We start from the raw sequence: 22,302 nt of genomic DNA, 5'->3' as shown, positions 1-22,302 counted from the left end.
TTCTTTTTTGAGGACTTGCTATTGGCATATTTGTCTGTAATTCTATGTTTTGCCAGACCAACACTGTGCCCTGCTGTATCTAGACACTACTAACCTTGAGACTTCTTTCTGTAGTAGAGCAGTCCAGCAGCACAGACCATCAGGCCCAGCACCAGTCCAGCAGCCCCAATGGCCACCTTATTCCTCTCAGACTCGGGCATGGAGGAGTCTGCCAGTATAAGAAGTTGGACATATATTACTGTCTTATTTAGTAATCTACAACCCATTACAACTCAAATGTAATGCTCATTCTGACATCCCAAACCTCCTGAAAGTTCTGTGAGTTTCACGCATATTGATAGCAGCTCACAGACTCCTGCAAATTTGATACAATATCCCGGGATATTATAATAATATCTGGAGTGAGCAAGCGAGAGCTCATGCATGAGTGAGTGAGTGTGTGTGTGTGTGTGTGTGTGTGTGTGTGTGTGTGTGTGTGTGTGTGTGTGTGTGACTAATCACTAAACATGACATGGTGATGGGAGCCTCCCAGAAATGACTTTTTGCAGGTAATTTGACCATCTGACCACTGGTCCTAAACCAATAAGAAGTAAAAAAAAAAAAATCAATGATCCTAATGTAGCTGGCAGAGTTAAAGGAACCGTATGTAAGAAATATATTTAAATGAATCATAAAATGGCCCTGATATGTCACTAGACATTAAGAAATAATGTTCATTTCAAATACTTATATCACTGACAACAGTAGTCCGGCCAGGATATTGTCATTTAAAAAGTGAAGTTGCAGCCCTCAACTGATGTTGATGTTGTGTTTTGTCATGTCATGTTGTGTTTTGGCCTGATGCGCCACCCTCCATCTATCTACTAATCACAAAGTCAGTAGTGTTTCGGCATCCGGGTTGGCAACCTCGAGTCAGGGGGGAGGGGGAGGGGATACACCGCTCTACAGTAATTTGAAAGTGATTGCAGTACAAATTTTGGCCACAATCTTACATATTCCTTTAAAGGTAGTATCAGCGATTGCAGGCCCAAAAAAGGCCCAAACATAAAACATTCATCTAATCTTTCCACCCGATCTGCTAGCTGCCCGCCCCATAAGCAGGCCATCAAAAAAACACGTCTCTGTAGGCAACCTAGGCTCTGAGATCTGCACACAAAAACCATTTCTAACAACAAGTGTTGCCAACCACTCAAAGGCAAAATAAAGTGTTCCAACCAATAACAGACGAGATGCGCGTTCAGGTGAGTTTCAATTGCACAGGATGGAGGGGGAGGGAGTAGCAAGCTAGCTCTCTGTTTTGTTTGAACATCAACAGAAGTGACGTTACCCCGCCATCGCTGAAACAACCTTTAACTGGTTTGGGTCTGGGACTTGTACTTTGACATATCTATAAGCAGGGCACATAAAGTCTCGTGCCCTGTGGCAAAGTATCCTTTGATCTTGCAAATCTTGATCTTGATCTTTTTTTTTGTCTTAAGCTTATTGGAGGGGCATCACAGCCAGCTCCAGGCAATTGCATAGCATTTAAAAAATAACTCCTGTTCCAGGACAGAGTGTTACAGAGCCTGCTTACAGAGTTTCTGGTGGTCACGAGAAACATACAAATTTTTATTTTTTGCCCATGTCCTCTTTGGGGCTTTGAATTTCTTGTGAACAGGAGAATGTTCTGGTGCGGAATTTATTATTATTTCTTTTGCATTTTGCATTTGGCTTTGTAGAGTTCCCAAATCTTATTAAACAGGTGTGCCAACAAGAGTAAGTTATCAGGGCTATCTGCCAATACATACCCTAGGAAAGGGTAAAACTTCAGATCAGTATTCCCTTTGCACTTTTGCCTTTTTTGTGCTTTGGAAATCAGCAGTACCACCAAAAAAGAAAAGAGACATCCAAAGCTTTTTCACCGCACAGAGTGTAGCCTAAGTAGGCAAAATAACCAAACCTACACCTTGAATCATATGTTGCTGTTAGCAACCAGTTAATGAGTTCATCCACACAGAAGACTGTTACTATTAAGTCATAGGAGTCTATGCCTCGGGTGATATTAGTTTATATACTGTAGGTTCTTAGCAACCATTGACAGAGGGTATCCATCCTGTGAATGATTAGGCCTGTTCTCCTGAATCATAAGGCTGTGGACTCAGAGCCAAAGCTAGGTGTGTCAGTCTAAGCATATCTGAGATCCTGAGATGCCCTCCCCTCTAATCATTGTTTTATTGCTGTGACTATTTTATTGCTTTTATTGTGTGAAATAAACATTGCTGCTCTGTGTGTTGCAAGTATTTTTTTTTTATTGTGTCTAACTAATTTGGTTAGGGTCTTTCTCTACTGTTTTTTGCATTGAGTCTTTTGGAATATTCAAGTTGTACAAGGTAAGTTGTGATTGCTTAGTCAGAATTAGTGAATCACCATGGTCCTCTTCTTAACTGTACTTATCACTCTAACTGTTTTGTCTTTAAAATAGTGATTATGTATTGAGCTCTTGAAAATATAACTAATAAACTGTGTAATGAACATTCCTTAGTCTCATTCAAGAGACCGCTATTCTAGGCAGCCTATCAATAGAATATTTCCACTGCGTCAGCATCAAACTGTTTTCTGTGTGCCTTCTTCATTCAGTTTCATGTGGTAGATTTTTTAGTCAGTGACAACCTAGCACTTCTAGCAGTAGGCCACACTTAGCTATTGAGAACTCAGTGCACATACCCCAGACAAACTCTCTGGGCTCCTTGAAGCTGATGTGTTCCACCTCACAGGTGATCTTCTCTCCAGGTTTGGGGGTGAACTCCAGATGCGAGTGGCTCTGGTAGAACCAGTCTCCATCCGCTAGCTCCTCTGTGGCCCAGACATCGCTGGTCACCTTCTGCCCATCTCTGTACCAGCTTATGCGGATCATTTTTGGGTAGAAGTCGTAAGCGCTGCATACCAGCATGCCAGGGTGATTATCATTGAAAGGCTTCCCCAAACTCAGCTTCACTCTGGGCTCAGCTGCAAAAGTGAATTTTGGATTGTGATACCCTGAATTATGTATACATATATGTGTTACTATCACCTATCACATCTCAAATATAATGTTTCTGATTCTGACATCCCAAACCTCCTACCACTGTTAGCATTTTGGAAGCATGACCTAAAAACAGGCTAAGCATCGGATTAGTGTTTTTTTGCTCCCCAACGAACGTTCAAACTCGTTATCATGCAAATATCCAATATCCATTTTACACCAGATATCCCCTTTAATGCTGTGGATAAATTGTAAAGAAATGTACTTTTGATGAAAATGTTGACAGTTTTATACTGGAAAAGGCACCCATTTTATAGAATGATCCAATACATTAAGACCCTAAATGATACAGTGTAACCAAAAGTTTTAAGACCCTTTCAAGTTTTCCCACATTTTGTTATGCTTCAGACTCATCTTAAAAATGGATTCAATTAAATTGTTTTCATGAATCTGCATACAATACCCCAATGCACCACAAAAAGAGCAGGTCTACTCTTTTGAGTGTTTTGCAAATGTATAAAAAAAACTAGATGTACTGCGGAGTGTTAGTATCATCAAGTTCTAGAGCCATCTCAAGGACCACTGATAGAAGTAGGATGCACCAGAACTCAATTGCAAGTGTCATAACATAATAAGTGTCTGAACGCATATGCAAATGATTATTTCAGTCTTTTATTTTTTATATACATTTTACAAAACACTCCAAACACCTGCTTTTTTTGTGGAGTATTGGAGTATTGTGTAGACTGATGAGAAAATAAATTAATAGAATCAATTTTAAGATGAGTCTGAAACATAAAATGTGGAAACTTGAAAGGGTCTGAATACTTTGAGGTTGCACTGGATATATAAAAAAATGCAACCTGTAAAACTCACGGTACAGATAATTACTGTGATCATTAAAGTACTTCATAAGTAAATCATTTAATCTAAAACAGTTTTGAAACATACATTTAAGCTTTCTGAAATGTTAAAGGTAATTTTGGTGTGGTATTACTTACATGTGATACGCATCCGATAAGTTTTATATAAATCAGCTGCTGTATTGCAGTATCCGTTGATAGCATTTTGCATATTCAAAAATGCTTCATTCTCGTTGGAAGCCTCTGCCAACCTCTCCCCTACTTCAGTATATCCAACAAACCTTCCAACTGAGCTGTTAAACACTAAATATTTGATCCTATTGAAGTAATAGGAGTTAACGAACACCATGTCACTCAGGTCCAAGGTGCTGGAGTGACAGGTTTTCAAACAATAATGGATATCATATGCATCTATAAACAAAGCAAAATGTGCACAATATTATTTGCGTTTCAATATCAGGTTCAAAATTCAATGTAATACTTATACAAATACAATACAAATAGTAATAGTAATACAAATATCTATTGTACCTACATATAAGAGGGCATACAATAATATACAGTAGGCTAAAACTATTTTCATGGCAAGTATTTGGCAGACACTCTTGTCCAAAGCGACTTACAATAGTGTGTCTTCGTCATATACCATGAACATAAAATATGTTAATATAATTTTAACATTATTGGGGTGACATTTTAACTGACCTGCTCTGCCACTGAGATATGATAATATCAGCACGAAGGAACCCAACATTGCTGTTGGCTGTATGATCTCTTCTGTGAGATTAAAGCTTTTGTGCAGGAATTTACGCAAAACTGTCCCTATATTTGACCAATCAAAAGCAATCACCTCAATGGTTAATTGTTACCACTTCAATCAGGAAGTAAGCACTATGAAAAGACCACAGGTGAGCACCTTTTTTTTACAACAACAATGGAAGACGTTGCAGAGAGAGGAAGAGGGAGGGTGAGAATGAGAGGGGGAGGAAGAGGGAGAGCAGGTAGAGGAGTTCATGACCAAAGAAGACAACCACATTTTTCTGCTATTTTCTTTTTCAGTTTACTGTTTTTTGTGAGCATATTTTTGTTCACTCCAATGTAAATATATCTGCTGCGCATATGTTGCACTGACTTGTTTGGTAAAAAAAAAAAAATGTTTCAACAGAATGTGTGTGTAGCCTATATGCAAATATGAGGAATGAATGTATGCTGGCTGCGTTTTGACGGGTAAAATGGCTACAGTGCAAGACTTTGATTACGGTCCAGACTTTCTGTCAACTCTCTTTCAAAATACAGTAAGGCTAAACTATTCAATCGCCGTGTGCTCAACCGTGCACTTGTAATAGCACCCATATCATATTTGGGTCCAAATTGCATGGGGACCTGGTTTCGAGTCTGACTGGGGTTATTTCCCTATCCCACCACATCTCTCTCTCCCACTCACCTCCTGTCAGTCTCTTACTGCCCTATCAACATAAAAAACATAAAGGCTAAAAGACCAACACACATACAAAATTGTTTCTATATCATATTCCAATATATATATATATATATATATATATATATATATATATATATATATATATAATACTCCAAAACTTAAAGATTACAGTGGAGAGCCAATTCAAGAAAATGGCTTCATTCAGTAGCCTACAATTCATTCAAAGTGTGTGTTAATCTTTCAGATAGATACTGTTATGCAAGAGTTGCTTATTTGCCCTGCACAACATTCCATTTACCAACCATTTACTAAACAGGCACTAGAAATCAGTGGCCCATATCTGCCACAACAGAAAGAGGGAGAACTTCCTCAACAGGTAGCATATCCACCCTCTGGGGGTCCGCCCTCTCTTGCCAGGCTGCCAACCATCAGTGTGCCCATTCTCGCTACAGTAGCCTATAAAAATGATTGAGAGGTTTACATCAACAGCTGTTAATGTTGGCCAGTGTGGATTTAGCACTTTGGCACTGTAAGATCACTCTGATTTACTTTTGTTTCTTCACCCTGTATCATCCTCAAAATGAAGACATTTATCATCCTTTTCAGCCTTATCCTGCACCCTAGCACACAGTGTAAGTTTCTTAACGATGTCCATCCCTAATTACAACAGAGAGTATGACTCGTTTGTTAAAGTGTTCTTGTAGCGAAAGATGCCAACAACAGTTGACCACTGGTATATCTGTTTGGATGTGAAAGTTTGATTTTGCAGAGTGAGAGGTTTTGTAAAAAGTGCTTAAAGGTTTTGTGTTTAATGTTTTAAGAAAACGGAGCAAGGTTTTCAGAAATTTTGTTTTAGCAATTGCAAAAAATTTAGTCTTTTCAGAGTTGTATGGCACTATGGCACAACCATAGCAAAAATGAAGGCTGAAACTCCTCATTTTGAGAACTATATGTTTTGCATTTTGTTGTCCAGTGTGTAATGATTGATTGGAATCACACAGTGATTTGACTACAAGTTGTGTTGTTTGAAGACAACATTTGTTTTTTCTACATGTTTTGAGAGTGTTAAACTCTTTGGAAAGCAAAATATGGCATTTTGGCCAGAGTGCTTCTGTTTAGACCTGCGTGTTAATTGTTTTGAAAATGTGATGTCAGAGTTAACACAAGCATTAAAGCGATTGAGAAAAACTGTAATGACTGCTGTAGCACTTGAGTGTGCATACATATGTTTTTTCTTATGTATTTTATTTTATGAATGATTTCATATGGTTAGACTCTTATCGTGTTTAGGACAAACAAAATGGGGTATACTCAAGTAAAAGTAGGTTATTGTTACTTTATCATTATAATTACTCAAGTAGAAGTTAAACTACTAACATAATTAAGTACTTGAGTAAGAGTAAAAACATAAAATACTGCTAGTAGCGAATAACTCCATGTGTTGGATTTCTGAGAAAGTCTGGTGCTTAACACGAATAGACACAAATAGTTATTGACCAATAGATTGGCACATGCAATGAAAGATATATATATTGACCAATAGATTGCCGTATGTAATGAAAGATATATTTATTGACTAATAGATTGCCGCATGCAATGAAAGATATATTTATTGACCAAAAGATTGTCACATGCAATGAAAAATATATTGATAATATGTCACAAAATATCCCCCATACTTTTCACCATCTCAAAATATTTAAGGCCCAATATTGACTCCATAAGAGGGCCGTGACACGCTAAAGTGGCAGACATGGGTGGAATGGCCTGAGGCTGTATAGAGCTATAGTAATATGTTTTACCTGCCATTCTCTTTCAGTTACGTTTGATCTTAGCATCATTGAATTCACTGATACAGATGGTCAAGAGCAATTTTCAGTAGTTCTCAATGGGAATGAGATGATGTATGTGGATTTCCAAAGGAAGGAGATTGTCCGTACAATGCCACCATCTTTTGACCCTCTAATTGACTATGAGAAATACTTTGGACCAATATATGAAATCGCTTCCATTCGGATGATCTATTTCAAATCTAATATGGATTACATGAAACAGGTTTTTAATGATCCATTACCTGCTCAAGGTAAGATGTGTGTGATCCTAAAACACAACTGGTAGACCAAGGGTGTAAACTAAAACAAATATAATGTATAAAACAATCTGTAATCTAATCTGGTATATTAACCCAAAAACATGTACATTTCAGAAGCCCAAAGTGCTGTCGGAAGTGCTGTCTACCCAAAAAATTATGTTCAGCTGGGATCTGACAACACTCTCATCTGCCTCGTGACTGAATTCTACCCACCTCGAGTCACAGTGAGGTGGACCAAGAACATGAAGAATGTGACTAGTGGTGTGACTCTGAGTCGGTACTACATGAATAGAGATGGCTCCTTCAAAATGTTCTCCAGCCTGCAATTCACTCCTCAGGAGGGAGACATGTACACCTGCACTGTGGAGCACGAGACACTGGATGAACCCTTGACAAGATACTGGGGTGAGCTGACTTGAATCCCATTCAGTCTCATTCAAGTCAATACAACAATTTTTATTAACACAAATTTGTTACCTGACAAGCTTGAGTTATGTGTACTTAGTTAATTAATCCTCATTTTAATGTGGATTGTGTTTTAGATTCTTCTGCAATGCAGAAACATCACCTGTGTGTTTACGCGTGTGTAACTTCCTCGGTTATGTTGAAGTGTCTGATTCCTGTGTGTGTGTGTGTGTGCGTGTGTGCGTGTCCTCCTTAGATGTTGAAGTGTCTGAGCCCAGTCTTGGTCCATCAGTGTTCTGTGGGGTGGGTCTGACTCTGGGGCTGCTGGGAGTGGCTACCGGAACATTCTTTCTCATCAAGGGAAACCAGTACAACCTGAGGCCAGAGGTATGACCATAACTAAAGCAGCATGTTTACCAAATGCTCTTTAATGTAGATGTGTGTAATTCTTTTTTTATTTCTTTTTATTTCAGACAATTAATTTTGGGGGCTGAAGTCTGTCAACATCCAGCAATGGTCTTTTCTGTTGCATGGCCCAACCTTTTTATTGCTGCCAAAATGAACATCATGCATTCTCACATGAAAGGCCTATTATGTGAGAACTAGGGTTTATCCCTTGTTGTCACTTCTAATATTTTTAACGGAACTCCCTCAACATTGGAAGGAGACAATTCCTAAACACCAGCACCAACACAGATTTCCATGGAAGTCTATCACACTGCCCTAAACATTGACATTTTAAAAAATTAGGGCCCTTAATTTCAACTTTATTATTGAACTTAATATGCTGAAACAATGGGCTATTTTGAGTTGGATGTATTTGTCAGATTTCCATCTGTGATACATTTTAAGATGCATATGTCCTGTTGGACTGGAGCCTGTAGAGTCAGAATGAAATGTTTTGTATGTGTGTATCAGGTTTTGAAACTGTAGAAATGTTTTGTAACTGTGAAAATGATGTGTACAAGTCAATATTACAAATATGCACTACACTTACAAATCTATTCTAATGGTACAAATAGATTTTATAGTGCAGCAGATTAGTAAAAAAATCGTTCACTTTGGTATAGAAGCATGACATTTGGCACAGATACTCTCTAAGGGCCACTATTTTGGAAAAAGGCGTTGGCAACTCAAAACTTCAATATGGCGGCCATTTTTCAAGATGGCCACCATTGCTATTCAATGCTTATTATATAAATTATTCAAACAGTGATCCAAGCATAAAATTTGATACAAATACTCTCTAAAGGACATGTTAATGGGAAAAGATGCTTGTCCCTCAAACAGTCAAGATGGCCGCCATTTTTAAAGATGGCCACCGTTCCTATCATTTATTATTTATTTAAATTGTTCAAATGGTGATGCAAGCATACGTTTAGGCAGAAATACCCTTCAAGGAACACTCTTTTGGAAAAAGGTATGTGCCACTCAAAAATTCAGGATGGAAACCATTTTTCAAGATGGCTGCCATTCCTGTCCTATGTTCATTGCCACTGTTTCCAAAAAGAGATACAGAAAATATTCCACAAATATTCTGTTAAGGCCACTTTTTGGAAAAACTGGGTTGCCAATAAAAAATTCAACATGGAGACCTTTTACAAAATGGCTGTCATTTTGGTAGTATGTACACTGATGCACACATGCATGTTAGCAAAAATATTCTAACGGCCAAACTTTTAGAAAAGGGCAATCCCAAAAATCAAGGCATTTTTCAAGTTGGGTGTTGCTTTAATAGTGTACTCTGTTGGGACTGAGTTAAAAGGAAGAATTGAAAAATAACATAAGTTCTATTCACATTTTTACCAGCTCAAAGGCCTTGTAAGGCAAAGTGGTTGTCGCCATCAAGTGGTCGGGAGTGTGCTAATACTTCAGACTCAAATATCGAGCGGAAGTTTATATGCGGTTGTGAGGTATCTGAATTTGTTTTTAATTATCAATGAACACTACTAACCACTCGGTGAGTTGCACAGTTTTAAAAGCTAACGCTAAGGGTTGTTTTAAGGGCATGTTTGTGCATGCCTGTAGCCAGCCACTTTGAAGCAGTCAAAGGTGATTCTAAACGAGTCAAAAAGTCGAGACAGGACCCATCGTCAACATTTCTGTGTCCACCACTCTAGTTCATCCAAAACAAACCAGAAAAGGGACTCAAAGTGCTAAATACCAGAATTATCCTTTAACATGTATCTGTATGATCAGGAATTGAGCAGGATACGCATGGTTTGGCCCTGTGCCTTGTCCTAAGTTACTGTCCTATGACCACCTTCAGCTCATTTTTCTCACTGGAAAGTTTTAGGTGCATTTCCGTCTTGATTCTGGACTTTCCACACAATAATGACCTTCCTCTTTCTTTAACTTAAATACACAGCACATGTGGCTTCAGAATGAGTGAAGTGATAAGCCTACTTCTCAGAGTAGAAAACGTGTAGGGCAGTTCATCTTAGTGAGGCTCTCCCCACAATACTGCACAGGGTTCATATCTAGTTTTTGTGATGGTCTGTACATGAAAGACCTTTTTCTTCACTGCAGAAATGCATAGCTTAGAAGCATTCTAACAATTTGCATAGTGGCCGCAATACTTTTATTAGAGAAAGTGGCTGACTTTCTGCTAAATCAATCCTTGCTGTCTTAACAAATAATAAATTATAGATCATACATAATAAATAAAGATCTTGGCAACTCTAATGTGCTCCGAATCCACAACATTTCCTTGGTATCAAACACTTTCACTGCATCCTCTTATTTGTTCCCTGTTCAGATTTGTTCGCTATGATTTAACAGTCTTATCCAATGACTGTCATTGATCTTATACATCCCTATAATCTTGTTCAACCTGTGTTGTTTAGTCCATTTGAGCCTTTTCTTTTTAATTTATCCCTGTATGATTTTCCTTGGAAACTCTACTTCTAAGGCCAAGCAGTTGTCTTTGTTATACATTTACAAATATCAAGTATTTGTTTGATCAGATTTGATCACTATGACACTACATTAATATACATTTTAAATGTTGATGAGCTCATCTAAAGTGAGGACTTTCTATGCCTTGCAACACATTTTCAAATGAGTTGTAAAGATTACATTTACATTCATTCATTCATCAGTTTTATCCAAAGCAACGTACACATGTAAATTAAATTAAAGGCCCTTGACACAACAGTGAAAGCCCGGAATCGAACCGCCAACTTTCCAGGCTACTGCATGCTAGTCCAGCTCCTTATACTACACTACACTACTTCCACCCAGTTAAAAGCGCCTTCAACCATGCAAAAGTAAGTAGTAAACACGCGTATCTATATTATATTTCTGAATTGATTGTTGATTGTAGAAATATTATTGGACAGAGGTAGTGTAGTGGATAAGGAGCAGGCCTAGCATGCAGTAACCCAAAAAGTTGGGGGTCCAAGCCCTTCCACCATTGTGGCCTTGCCCTTTAATTTCATTGATATGAGTCGCGGTTTATCCACCTCTGAAATTTCAGAGATAGAGTTTATCCACCTCTCTAAAGAGTTCATTCAAAAATCACACAGTACTGTAATATCCACAATCACAATATGTACACTCATCAACACTCTTAATACCACTGGTATGGGTATAAACATTGGACAATAACCTCCACCATCATCAAACATGTTTTGTATGCTCAAAAGAAGGGTTTTGTATGCTTAAAGAAGGGGTTTGTATGCTTAAAAAAAGGTTTTTATGCCAGATATACTTGCATATACAAGGAATTTGGTCTCTGCATTTATCCCATCCGTGAATTAGAGAACACACAGGGCACACAGTGAACACACAGTGAGGTGAAGCACACACTAACCCGGAGCGGTGAGCTGCCTTGCTCCAGCGGCGCTGGGGGAGCAGTGAGGGGTTAGGTGCCTTGCTCAAGGGCACTTCAGCCGTGCCTACTGGTCAGGGATCGAACCGGCAACCCTTCGGTTCCAAGTTCGAAGCCCTAACCAGTAGGCCACAACTGCCCCAGTCTGATCCCAGATAGCAAACATACACTGGGACGGAACTGGGCCACACCTACTATAACGTCCAGCACGGATCTGCATAATGGACCTGATCCGGCGTCCAAACGCACATCGGTCCAAAATTGGTCTGGATCTGTTTGACGGATCTGGTACCAATAAGGGCTAAAACTGGCCCAGTTCCGTATGGTAGTCTGTGTTACTGACGTGTTCCGGATCTGTTTATCATATGCAATTCGGGTCCGCTTATTGTGTGTGGTACGGACCCGTTTATCAGACATCAGCCGGCTTTATTTGACATGTGAAATGTGATTGGTAATTAGGGCTAATTATCCTGAAAAATCTGTTTGCTACACATTTGCTAACAGGTTCGTTATAGGTTCACCCAGGCTAAAGTTCGTAACGTTTTCCCAACAGCTCTGATAAACTGATAAACATAAGTTAGGCTACAAACACAAGGGGAGTAAAAAAACTTTACACATTAGTGTCTTATTATTTTTTTTATTCAACAACCTGGCTGTAGAAGTGCAATCCCAGACAAAGTTTAAGTCGTGTTAATTCCACTGTTCCCATCGATATTCAGGATGTCTTCCTCAGTCATCTCCATGGTCAATCTGAAACACAAAAAAAACATTATTTATTCCTTTTTGCAAATAGGCTAAGTCACAATTACACTCGTTTTTTAACATCAGTGATCCTGTTAGCGTTATCACTGTTTTTTCCAAAATAGTTATTGTGATCGCTGTTTGGCTTAAGTTAAGCTAGTTGTTGTTGCTGGAAAATAATAGTAAAGTTATCAATCGCTCGGTTGCTTGTTGTTGTCTATGAATAAACCGACAGAGATAAAAAGCAGATACTACCTTGAAAAGTTGGGCTGTTCTTGTCCAACCCCAGGCTGGCAAATTTTGTCAAAAGATTGATAGTGAGCAAACCAAAGATCCTTGATTAACATTAGGCTACTGCTTGGACTTCTGCATGCGTGGCAATAATATGGGGTTGTTTCATGGCACTGTTAGATCTGACACAAACAACAATTGACTACTTTTACCACTGCTAGGTAATAATAAAAATAACGAAACGAACATATGATCAATATTGAGCCAACTATATCTTCTTTTCCAGCCTTACTGTAGAAATGAAGTGGCCATGGGAACATACTATAGTGCACCCCCATGGTTTCTAAATTTGTGCCATTCCAAAATACCTTTTTTTTTCTTTAGCAGCCAGTTGACAATTAAGTAGGGAAAGGACAGTCAATTTAGCAGAAGCAGCACCTTAATTAATATCATTACCACCTGGGTCTGCTGTGACAAAATGGTCCTTCGGCTCATATCCGTATCACAGGTTTGGGGAAAAACAGTGTTTTGTATTTTAAACGCATCTCATGACTTCCAGTTGAGTTGCGGAAATTGGACCTGGGACAAATCTGTAAACCGGTGATAAAACAGCATTGCTAGCAGAGCTGAAACCTGTATCAGGAGTAGACCTGGCCCACAGTCAGATACCGTATGTCCGCTACAGGCGGATCTAAAGGCTTTTATGCGGATCCGGCCCAAAGGAAATTGCTATCTGGGATACCATCTGATACCGCATGGCACAGTCTACCTTACCATGATCACAGAATTCATAGTTTACATACAGGTTTAGTCAGATTTTTTTTTTTTTTTTTTTTTCGCATGCCCAAATTTCCGTCAATGATTCCCGGGACACTGAAAGACCGGGGTACACGAAACTTGGTGGACATGTAACCCCACATGGATAGCATGGAACCATCGTTTTTCGTTTTGATCTGTAGCCCCCTGCTGAATTGGACCCCGAAAGGAGTGGTAGGGCAGACACAGTTTTCTGTGAATATCTCGAAAACCGTAGGGTTTAGGAGGACCATTTTTTTGTATGTTGATCTCAAGGGGCCATGTCAACCCATTCCATAACCACTCATTTCATGTATAGCGCCACCTAGTTAAACACAAAAAAGTAAAAATGAGGTGGTGTAATTGAAGGTATCTGTGACCTAACATAGTCAAAACTGCACGAAATTGGAAGTGTAGGATCATTATGACACCCTCTGTATGCACGCCAAGTTTTGTGGAATTCCGTTCATGGGGGGCCACACAATAAATTAATTTATGTTACTATACACCAACTGGCCTGTAGGTGGCGGAGACAGTTTTCTGTGAATATCTCGAGAACCGTAGGGCCTAGGAGGTCCACCTTTTTTTTGTATGTTGATCTTAAGGGGGCATGTCAACCCATCCCATTACCACTTATTTCATGTATAGCGCCACCTAGTTAAAAAATTAAAAAGCAAAAAATTAGGTGTTTTCATCTCAATATCTCTGGCTGACAAGGTCAAAACTGCACGAAATTAAAAGTGTAGGATCATTATGACACCCTCTGAATGCATGCCAAGTTTTGTGTACTTTCGTTCATGGGGGCCTTACAATAAAATAATTTATGTGTACATTTAGTGGCGTACACCAACAAGGATTCGGGACACTGAAAGACCGGGGTACACAAAACTTGGTGAGCATGTACCCCACATGGATAGCATGGAACCGTCATTTTCGTTTTCATCTGCAGCCCCCGCTGGACTGGACCCCGAAAGGAGGGTAGGGCAGACACAGTTCTCTGTGAATCTTTTATGGTATGTTGGTCTCAAGGGCCCACATCAACCTGGCTCATAATCACTCATTTGTGATTTGCCCCGGTAAAAAATGAAAATCAGTAGGATTAAAAAAGAAAGCCAAAATAAATATTCATCATCATCATCATGGCTGCATTTTCAGTATTGGCGAGAATTAGTCGTTTGTCCACTAGATGGCATGATCGTTGCAGTGAGACGTAATTTTGTTGGAAGTTAAAAGTGGGTTGGAAAAACAATGGACGCTTCATACAAGGACTGTAATTTACGCAGCTTAACATCTAATAAGGATAGGACGATGTTCACATGAAGTGTAATTCCCATTTCTTCTTGAAGCCGAAATAAATCTGAGGATGTTTATCGGACATGCTTGGTTTTACTGCAGGTAACGTTAATCTTGTAATATCAGTAAGGACCTAGGTAATGTTACCCTTAGCGTTGGTTGAGTGATGGAGGCATTTGATTTATTGCATTTGTAGAAAACTATAAATGCGGTTATACCAAGCAAATGTATAGCAGCACTGTTTGTATCTTTTCGACTGTCATTTATTGCACGTGCTACAAAATCATTCTGTGCAATGGAAGATTTACCAACGTTACACCCGGTCTGATACAGTTTTGCCTATACATGCGTGGAGACTGAGACGCCTGTTTATTTTGTTTTAAGTGCGTGCAGGGTGTGAGAGGGGAATCGATGTGCTTTGATTACAGCTTGGTAGTTGTAGTCTGTGAAATTAAAAAGCACGCGTGTGTGTGAAGTATCCAAACAATGACACCTTCATTTCATTATGGCTGCTTTAGCAAAACACCTTAAGCTACTGTGTAGTGGGTCCCATTTAGAAATGGCTACTTCATTCGGCGCTTTCCTTGACTCATGGAGCTGCGTGAATGTTATTACAACTTTTCGCCAACGATATGACAGTTTAAGTCCGCTTGATACTGTAAAGTAGTAAGCCATTGGTTTCCAAAGGAGATTTTATTTGTGTTGCCAGCATAGCCTATTGACAATTTATGTTGTCAATAGGCCTACCTTATAATCCTACCTGTAGCTTAAGCTAACAACTTTCTATTAGGATCTAGTTTGTTAGTTACCGTTTTGTCATAACTCCCTGATGCATTTTTGCATTTAGAATAGCCAGAGCGTGTATATCTCAATCGGAAAATTAAACAATATCGGGTGCCTATGGACTAGGCTGGGTGAACCCAGCCTGATCTGCCCGCTATTTATTTTTGATTTCTTAAAAGATTGAGCTTGGTCTGATGAAAGCCAGACTAGCCATGGACCTCAGTTAAACAATGCAAGGGAACATGAATCAGCCTATATTTGCACTAACAATAACGGACAAAAGCTCTTCAACTTTGGCCCGTTAAAATGTGTATGAACAGTCTAGCGACGCATTTCATCAAGGCCCATTTGGACATGTCAGTTATTTGCACCACTGGTTAGATGTAAAACAGAATTTCGTTTCAGACTAGGCTACTGTTACTTAATTTGTGCATTAACAATAACGTTTCAGACTACTGTTACTTAATTTGTGCATTGACAATAAAGTATTACATGAACTAAAGATGACTAAAATCTTATGTAGAAGAAGAAACATTCACAGCAAATCCATCCATCCAAAATGACCTTTGTTTTGATAGCTGTTGAAAACGGCATGGAACTGACAGAGATGTTTTTGTTTATAAATACATAAAAAATAAATAAATAAATAACATTATGCTGATACCTTTTGCTTTTCCCAAATACAATGTAGCCTACAGGTGTAAGTGACCTTTCATCAATCCAGTTGCAATGGATGAACTGTGATGAACTGCCCTACTTGTGATTGTTTAGAGATTTTAAAGGTTTTATAACAATTCTACATCTTCTTTGGCTATTCTACAATCTATTCACCTTTTCAGCACCAGTAGGGTACTTTCTGTGCAGCCGCGACACACACTCAGGCATGCCAAACAAGCATACACAAAAGTTTCAAGAGTGGGGGATGGAGTAAAATATGGAGACAAATTGAAGTGTGATTTATTTTCGCGGAACGGATGTACAGGACTGAGCGGCGGTCATATTTTGTACCGCTACGCGGTACATCTAGTTACATTTTGTAATGCAAAGCTGTTAAAACCATAGTCAAGTCAAGTCAAGTCATATTTATTTATATAGCACACTTAAACACAATGTTATTGACCCAAGGTGCTCAGAAATAAAATAAACAGTAATAAAAACAAAAAATAAAGACATAAATGACAAAAATAAAAATAAATAAATGAAAATACAAAATAATAATAATAATAATAATAATAATAAACAGATTATGATTGTAGATAAAAAATAAACATATGGTTACTGAAACTACCACTACTATAGGCCTAGAGAAAGATGTACAGTAAAGTAAGATGCCAGTTAATATAATGCAGAAAAGAAATAGAAATAAGATTAAATAAATAAAAAATAAAATAAAAATAAACAACCAAACAAGGGGAGAAATTAATGGACATTATAGGCCAAAGAAAATAGATGGGTCTTTACATTTGATTTAAAACTACTGAGGACTTAATTTCTATAGGGAGATTGTTCCAGAGTCTAGGGGCAGCAACAGAAACAGCTCTATCACCTTTAGTTTTAAGGGTTGCCTTTGGGACTGATAGGAGAAGTTTTGAGGAAGACCTCAGTGGCCTAGAAGGACAGTAGGGACTTAAAAGGTCACAGATATACTGTGGTGCCATTCCATTTAGGGCTTTGAAAACAAAAAGTAAAACTTTAAAATGAATTCTGTAATTGACAAGTAACCAATGGAGTTGGGCCAGCACAGGACTTATGTGCATATGTTTCTTTGTTCTAGTAAGAAGCCTAGCTGCTGCATTTTGGACTAATTGAAGTCTAGCAAGGGTAGATTGGTTCAGACCTAAAAGCCATACGAGAGCAATGTGCAATATAAGTATTATGTTAAGTGTTCTAAGGCAACAGGTTTCCTGGATTCAATTAAGTAAACAGAACTCAGAGGCATGTTCTTTAATTAAGCAAGCCTCAAATTATCCTGTAATTGTAATTTAGGTTGAATGACAACTATGAGTTACAACAGCTCACTGTGTGTGAGTAACAACAACTACTTTCCATTGTCACATGAACTTTCAACTCAGAATATTGAAACTCTACTGCAACAAGTGCAACAAATATCTTTCAGTCCATCATTAGCTTTACCAAGTTCATTTACTTACCTTTTCTAAGGCAACAGGTTTCCACACTTTTTCCACAGGTTTCCTACTTTTTTAAAGTAAAGTGTCTAAACCAGGCACGGCGCTATGGGTGGGCCTGTTGAAAAGTGGGCGGGCCTAGGCCCGTCCAGGCCCACCCATAGCGCCGTGCCTGGTTTAGACACGGCTACAATCACGTAAGATATCCAAAGTGCATAATACTCCATTGTACTTCATTCACTGAGTACCGGCAATATGGCTGTGCGTGCTGGGTTACCCAAAACTTTATATAAACTTTTAATATATTTTAGCTGGTGCTGTTTCTGCGCAAGTTCAGCAGTGCCAGGTTCTGGGTCGGATCTAGCTTGTCGGTATGCTAGGCTAGCTCCAAGTGAAAGTGTGAAAATAATTTCCAGTAAAGGACAGTGTTGCAACAGTCGTTGTTTAGGTACCTTAAACGTGCACAAACGGTCTCGTTGTATCGCTGCAACCAGGAGATGAAGGAGAGCTGAGATCCATAACACCTACATGTAGCACATCTCTATGGCTTAATAATGGCTTCTTTTTTTTTGCAATGCAGCAAACGTTGTTGATATTGTGATCGGTGATCCGATTTGCATTGAAGGGCCTAATGGGTGTGATTGATCTTTATGAGCTCTCTTGGAGCATGTTTTACATGACATGACGTTGTCAATGAACAAGTTCTGTGCCCGAGCAGGGGTAGTCGCCAGCTGATTTTGCCAGGGCTTCAGCCCCGAGTGCATTTTGTACAGTTGACTAACAAATATGAAACCATTATTCCGATCGCGCATTGAAACTTTGAGATGAGATGGGCGTATTTAACATACAAGCGGACACGGGTGAACTCACTCTTCTTCATGCAGCAGATTTAACTTTAACTGTTACCTTACCATAACACATAATTTGGAACGTAGGCTACGTGCGCGTGCGAGGTTGGGCATGCCATTGTTTGCATTTGATATTTGGTATATGTTACAAGGAAATCATGAAGTCATCAATGACAAGGTGGTGGTGGAGTTATCCTGTTCTCGTCATTTAGACTAGCCTACAAGTTCAGGTTTGTTATCAGCCTCTAGTCTACAGTCTGGAGCTGGTCACTGGCACTGGTCACTGGCATGCACAGACTGGGTCATTTTTGAAGGGGAATTAGACGACAGGGTCTCCATCATCTACACTACATAAACTTCTGCATTCAGACCACCATTCCAGTTAAGAAAATAAAAAAATACCCCAACTTTAAACCATGGATCACACCTCAGCTAAAAAAAAGCCTGAAGGAAAAACACAGAGCCTTCAAGCTCAAGGACTGGACAGCAATCAAAACAGCAAATAGGGCAGTAAAAAAAGTTTTCAAAGCCAAATTACAATACAAAAATAAACTGGAACAAAAATTCAGCTCCATGAACACCAGACAAGCCTTTCAGATGGCCAACACATTGACAGGAAATGCACCCAGACCCAGCACACCAATCTCATCAGAGAAAGGACATCAATTAAACATGTTTTTTAACCGGTTCGACTCAGTCGACTACTCAGAGGAGTGCTGCAGTCAGCTGGATGCACTCCCCCTGCTGGACCCAAACGACCCAGCCCCCTTCTCAGAGGAGGATGTCAGGCGGCAACTGAGGAGATGCAAGCCAGGCAAGGCCCCAGGGCCCGATGGGATCCCAGCAAAGGTGATTAAGACCTGTGCCACTGAACTCTCTGCAATAATCCACCCACTCTTCTGTGAAGTCTACCATCAATGCAGAATCCCCACCCTCTGGAAAACCGCTACAATAATCCCAGTACCCAAAAAACCACGTCCCAAAGACCTCAATGACCTCCGCCCCATCGCCCTCACACCCATCCTGATGAAGTGCCTGGAGTACCTGCTGCTACAAAACATCCTGCCACACGTCCGCCCACATCTGGATCCCTTTCAATTCGCCTACAGGACCAAGAGAGGCACTGAGGATGCTGTGGCATGCCTGCTGCACCTCCTCCTACAACACCTGGACTCTCCAGGTACAACTGCCAGGATCCTGTTTGCAGATTTCAGCTCTGCATTCAACACCAAGGTACCTACTGATCCAGAAACTGCACCACCTCAACGTCCCCTCCCGCCTGATCCATCTCCTCCACAACTTCCTCACCAACAGACAACAGTCCGTCTGGGTAAGCACAACAACCACACCTGCACTGATCTCCAACACAGGAGCCCCGCAGGGTTGTGTACTAAGCCCCTTCCTATACACCCTCTACACAAACGACTGTACCAGCCCCTCATTCAACACCACATTCCTCAAGTACGCCGATGACACCACAATCCTGGGCCTCCTCACAGACACTCATTCAACCCAAGAATATCTCAACACAGTCTCTCACTTCACTCAGTGGTGTGGAAAGAACTATCTCAAACTCAACATCAGCAAAACAAAAGAAATGGCTTTTGGATCCACACAAATCCACTACCCCATCATCATTTCCAATGAAACAGTGGAGACAGTAGAACATTTCAAATACCTTGGACTCACAATTGACAATAACCTTACCTTTGAACATCACACAACAGACATACAGAAAAGAGGAAACCAAAGACTGTCGGCAGTGCGCAAACTAAAAGGACTTCATGTTGCCCCTCATCTACTCCTACTACTGTATACCAGCATTGTACCCATCCTTTTATACTGTTCCACCTGCTTCTTCAACATCCTTACTGTAAAAAAACGTAACAAACTCACCCAACTAACCAATACTGCCACCAAAACAATAGGTCTGCATACCCCAAACCTACAAGAACTTAACACCAAAGCCATCGCACGTATTGCTCATTCAAAATCCCTGGACATTACCCACCCACTCAATCGCTACTTCTCACCCCTACCCTCTGGCAGGAGGTTTAGTAGCATAAGGTGCAGTAAAGCCCGCTTCAGCAGAAGCCTAATACCCCTTAGGAATCCAAACACCCAACAACACAAAGCCCCACAGATAAATTATGCAGCGCAATAATGTATGTTTTTCCCATGAAACCCCCAATATTTTATGTAAAAAGTCTGTGTCAGTTACCTGTGATGTATGTAAGGTGTATGTCTGTATGTCATTCCTATGTCTGTGTTTCATGTATGTGCCTTTCTGTGCCTGTGACCATGCAGGATGAAAAAGCTGTACGGAAAATGTGAAAAAGAATTTCCCTAAGGGGACAACTAATAAACTAACTAACTAACTAACTAACTACTTTGCCTAGTTGTAAAATCGAATTAGTGAGTCTTCAATGTTCCGTTCTCCCTAAGCTAAGCATAACAAACCATATAATGCATCTTGCCATTTAAAAGCCACTCTGCTAGGTGGCTATATAGTTTGTTTCTAATAGCAAACAGAAAATGTGAAGATAGCAACAAGTCATTACATCCTCTAATTGTCAAAATATTATTGTCCATAATATTCAATCAATGTGGTGCAAATGAGGCTTGAGTCAGTGGATTAATTTATGAAACGTAAGCAGCAAGTCAGGCAAAATGGGAATTATGAAAACCGTTTAGACTCTATGGGCTAAGCCCCGAATGTTTTCAACTGCCCTGCATATTGATTGAAACTGTCGGGCAGTGTGGTTGATCTGTATTGTTAAAAACTTAAAACAAATGAAATATTCGACCTTAATTACAATCGTTATACAAGCAGAACTAAACTATGTGTTGGGGAAATATTAGATTCCCACTTTTACAGCCTATAGGCCTTAGGTCTATTAGAGAGATGCGCTAAAGCACAGCCAGATATGGTGCTTAATGGAGATTCCAAAGCGCTCTTATTTGGTCAGAACCAACGACAGTGATCGAGGATAGGTAAGTCCGTCCTATGCTGCGAAACCTTTTACAATGCAACAAACTATTTAAAGAGCATCAAGCTATTCAAATCTCTATTATGTAAGCACAAATAATATAACAGTATATTAGTCAGTCATTTTTATTAGGGTAGACAGTGATTTGATAAAGTTTTTTATTTTTGGCCCACCCACAATTAGTCTGGCCCATCCAAAACTGGAATCCTGGCGCCGTGCCTGGTCTAAACAACAGAAAAGCTAATCAAAATGCGTCTAAGATGCAAAGGCATATAGGGCAGGACTTGAACCACAAGAAAAGGCGCGATATTTCGAGAAATTACGGTTTATTGGCAGCGCAGATCCATATGAGTTGGGTGAGGGAGACGAAGTACCAAGTTCAACCACAAGCGCCCCCCTTCCTCTGATAACTTCTGGCATTATTTTTTTTTTTTATAACTTTTGGAAGTCGATACCTACACCAGATGTTTTTCCCAGTCTGACGTATACCGGTACAACCTAAAACACGGCAATAATTAACCATTTTCCTTGACGATGTCAAGGAACAAATCCGGCGCAAAATGAACCTAGGGGTTAATAACACATGTGTACCGAGTTCGACCGATCGCTGGGATTTGTTTTCATGCTAGTCGAATGTGACCAGTTTTATTGCAAACCGCTAATTAGCGTTTAACGCTAGCCTTCGGGGCAGATGTACAGTAAAATGTAATCGCTATTTCTATACCACTAACAAGGCTCAAAATAGCACCACACTTACACGGTAGCATAATGAGGGTCTCTACATGTAAAGCGAAGCATTGAAAAATTTAAGTGTACAGGCAGTTTATTAAAAAGAAACACATTACCGTTCACGTCTGGTTC

General features: G+C 39.6%; 2 protein-coding genes across 2 annotated transcripts; one reads left to right on the top strand and one right to left on the bottom strand.

Annotated features, from left to right (window-relative positions):
* Nucleotides 1-89: 89 nt before the first annotated feature.
* LOC125294220 (HLA class II histocompatibility antigen, DP beta 1 chain-like) lies at nt 90-12,918 on the bottom strand. The gene is made up of 5 exons (XM_048242694.1): nt 12,899-12,918; nt 4,400-4,437; nt 4,003-4,275; nt 2,704-2,985; nt 90-208 (listed from the first exon to the last, which is right to left on the bottom strand). Exons 1-5 carry the CDS (start codon nt 12,916-12,918, stop codon nt 90-92), a joined length of 732 nt encoding a protein of 243 aa, XP_048098651.1.
* Nucleotides 7,308-8,363, top strand: LOC125294221 (H-2 class II histocompatibility antigen, A-K alpha chain-like). The gene is made up of 4 exons (XM_048242695.1): nt 7,308-7,388; nt 7,512-7,802; nt 8,059-8,189; nt 8,276-8,363. Exons 1-4 carry the CDS (start codon nt 7,322-7,324, stop codon nt 8,294-8,296), a joined length of 510 nt encoding a protein of 169 aa, XP_048098652.1. The 5' UTR covers nt 7,308-7,321; the 3' UTR covers nt 8,297-8,363.
* Nucleotides 12,919-22,302: the final 9,384 nt, after the last annotated feature.

Source organism: Alosa alosa, chromosome 5 (genome assembly GCF_017589495.1).
Source record: "Alosa alosa isolate M-15738 ecotype Scorff River chromosome 5, AALO_Geno_1.1, whole genome shotgun sequence".
Classification (NCBI taxonomy): domain Eukaryota; kingdom Metazoa; phylum Chordata; class Actinopteri; order Clupeiformes; family Clupeidae; genus Alosa; species Alosa alosa.
The sequence above is the reverse complement of the archived record's forward strand: the minus strand, read 5'-3'. Positions and strand labels throughout refer to the sequence as shown.

Excerpts from the sequence above, each read along its gene's own strand:
- LOC125294221 (XM_048242695.1), top strand. The coding sequence starts at position 7,322 with ATGATCTATTTCAAATCTAATATGGATTACATGAAACAGGTTTTTAAT. Across the intron at positions 7,389-7,511 it reads TGATCCATTACCTGCTCAAG|AAGCCCAAAGTGCTGTCGGA; the intron begins GTAAGATGTGTG and ends TGTACATTTCAG. Across the intron at positions 8,190-8,275 it reads AGTACAACCTGAGGCCAGAG|ACAATTAATTTTGGGGGCTG; the intron begins GTATGACCATAA and ends TTTTTATTTCAG.
- LOC125294220 (XM_048242694.1), bottom strand. The coding sequence starts at position 12,918 with ATGGCCACTTCATTTCTACA. Across the intron at positions 4,276-4,399 it reads TATTGTATGCCCTCTTATAT|ATGCATATGATATCCATTAT; the intron begins GTAGGTACAATA and ends CTTTGTTTATAG. Across the intron at positions 209-2,703 it reads GCCCAGAGAGTTTGTCTGGG|ACTCCTCCATGCCCGAGTCT; the intron begins GTATGTGCACTG and ends TTATACTGGCAG.